Source organism: Macrobrachium rosenbergii, chromosome 1 (assembly GCF_040412425.1).
Source record: "Macrobrachium rosenbergii isolate ZJJX-2024 chromosome 1, ASM4041242v1, whole genome shotgun sequence".
Classification (NCBI taxonomy): Eukaryota; Metazoa; Arthropoda; class Malacostraca; order Decapoda; family Palaemonidae; genus Macrobrachium; species Macrobrachium rosenbergii.
Genome location: NC_089741.1, coordinates 58,969,384 through 58,971,074, shown reverse-complemented (window position 1 = coordinate 58,971,074; position 1,691 = coordinate 58,969,384). Strand labels below are relative to the sequence as shown.

Sequence of the window (1,691 nt, the reverse complement as noted above, 5' to 3'; positions counted from 1 at the left end):
GCTAATGCTTTTCTTTTAGGTGAGACGGACCCTGAAATCGGCGGTGCTCATGGACTTTGCAGAACTACTGTTCATTCGATAATCAAGGATAAGGAACGTGTTTTACAACACATGAAAGGTGGTGCTTCAATGATGGCTGTTACTACTCATGGTGCTGCTACTAGACTAGGCAAGCAACATAACCCCAACCTCGTGGAGATGGTCTGGCTCAAAGACCAAAAACAATGAAATGTTTCATTGAGCCTTGGTATTACAGTATTTAGGGGAAGGCTAGGCAGTTGTATGAGGCAGTAGTGCAGAAGAAAGGGGATGGTAGTGGAAGTGAACCATTTGTAGCCAGCAGAGGCTGGTTTAATCATTTTAAGGTTCATGCAAGTTTTCACAACCTTATGTTGCAGGGTGAGGCTGCTAGTGCAGACAAGGAAGCAGCACAAAGATTTCCTAGTTGTCTTGCTGAAATAATTAGGGATGGAGGCTATACTGATGACCAAGTTTTCAGTATGGACATGTATGCCTAGTCGTACTTACATATCCAAGGAGAAGACACCACCAGGCCATAAAGTCGGTAAGGAGAGACTGACTTTACTTCTTGGGATTAATGCCAGTGGTGACTTCAAGCTGAAGCCCTTGTTAGTGTATTTGGCTGAAAATCCAAGGGCATGTAAGGGAATTTTCAAGCCTCAGATCCCTGTTATTTGGAAGGCTAACAAGAAAGCTTGGGTCACTGTTGCTATCTTCGAGGAATGGTTTAATGATCACTTTATGCCAACAGTTAAGAAGTATTTGGAGGAGAAGGGTCTGGGATTTAAGGTCCTGCTGGTGTTGGACAATGCTCCTGATCACCCTACTAATTTGGGTGAGATTTATCCCAAAGTGACGGTGATCTACCTTCCACCAAACACTACATTGCTTATACAGTCAATGGACCAGGGAGTCACTGCTAGCATCAAGCCTTACTGCACCAGAAGGACATTTCGTCATGTCCTCAGGGTCACCGAAAATAGCAGTGACGAGTTGGATGTCAAGTGAGTCTGGAAGGGCTACAGTATTTTAGATGCCGTAAAAAGCATTGAGTCTTCTTGGAACGAGGTCAAGAAATCCAATTTGAATGGGGCCTGGAAGAAGCTGTGTCCAAATTTGTGATGAACATTATGGGCTTTGAGAAGAGAGTGAGTCTTGATGCTGTGAGAAGGAACATTGTTCACTGTAGCAAGAAGCTTAACTTGGAGGTGGAAGGTGAGGATGTGAACGAGCTGCTGGAGTCCCATGGAGAGGAGTTGTCAGCAGAGGACCTCATTGAGCTGGAGAAGCAGATGATTGAGGAGGAGGAAGAGGCACCAGCCCCAAAACCTAGGGCATTAAGTGTTACGGGCTTGTCACAAGCTTTGCCCCACTTTGATCAAGGGCTGGTGATGATCGAGGCACAGGACCCTAATGTGGAAAGGTTCATGAAGTATCAAAGAGTAATTCAGGATGCTCTACCCTTTTACAAGGAGACTGTAAGGGAGAAGCAGATAAAAAGAAGCATCCAGTCTAAACTACTGTAGAGATTTTCAGCTTCAAGAGAAAGTCTCCAGCGTCACCTGCAACTCTTAACCGAGGTAAGGAATTCTTCACTTTTTTTTTTACCACTGTACAGTATGTACATATAGTATTGTATATAAAGTGTTTTATAAATTGTAACAAATTTT

General features: G+C 43.8%; 1 protein-coding gene across 1 annotated transcript; it reads left to right on the top strand.

The window, feature by feature from the left end:
• Positions 1–468: 468 nt before the first annotated feature.
• Positions 469–1,029, top strand: LOC136840497 (tigger transposable element-derived protein 1-like). Its single transcript, XM_067107161.1, has one exon. The coding sequence runs from the start codon at positions 469–471 to the stop codon at positions 1,027–1,029; it is 561 nt and encodes a 186-aa protein (XP_066963262.1).
• The last annotated feature ends 662 nt before the right edge of the window (positions 1,030–1,691 follow it).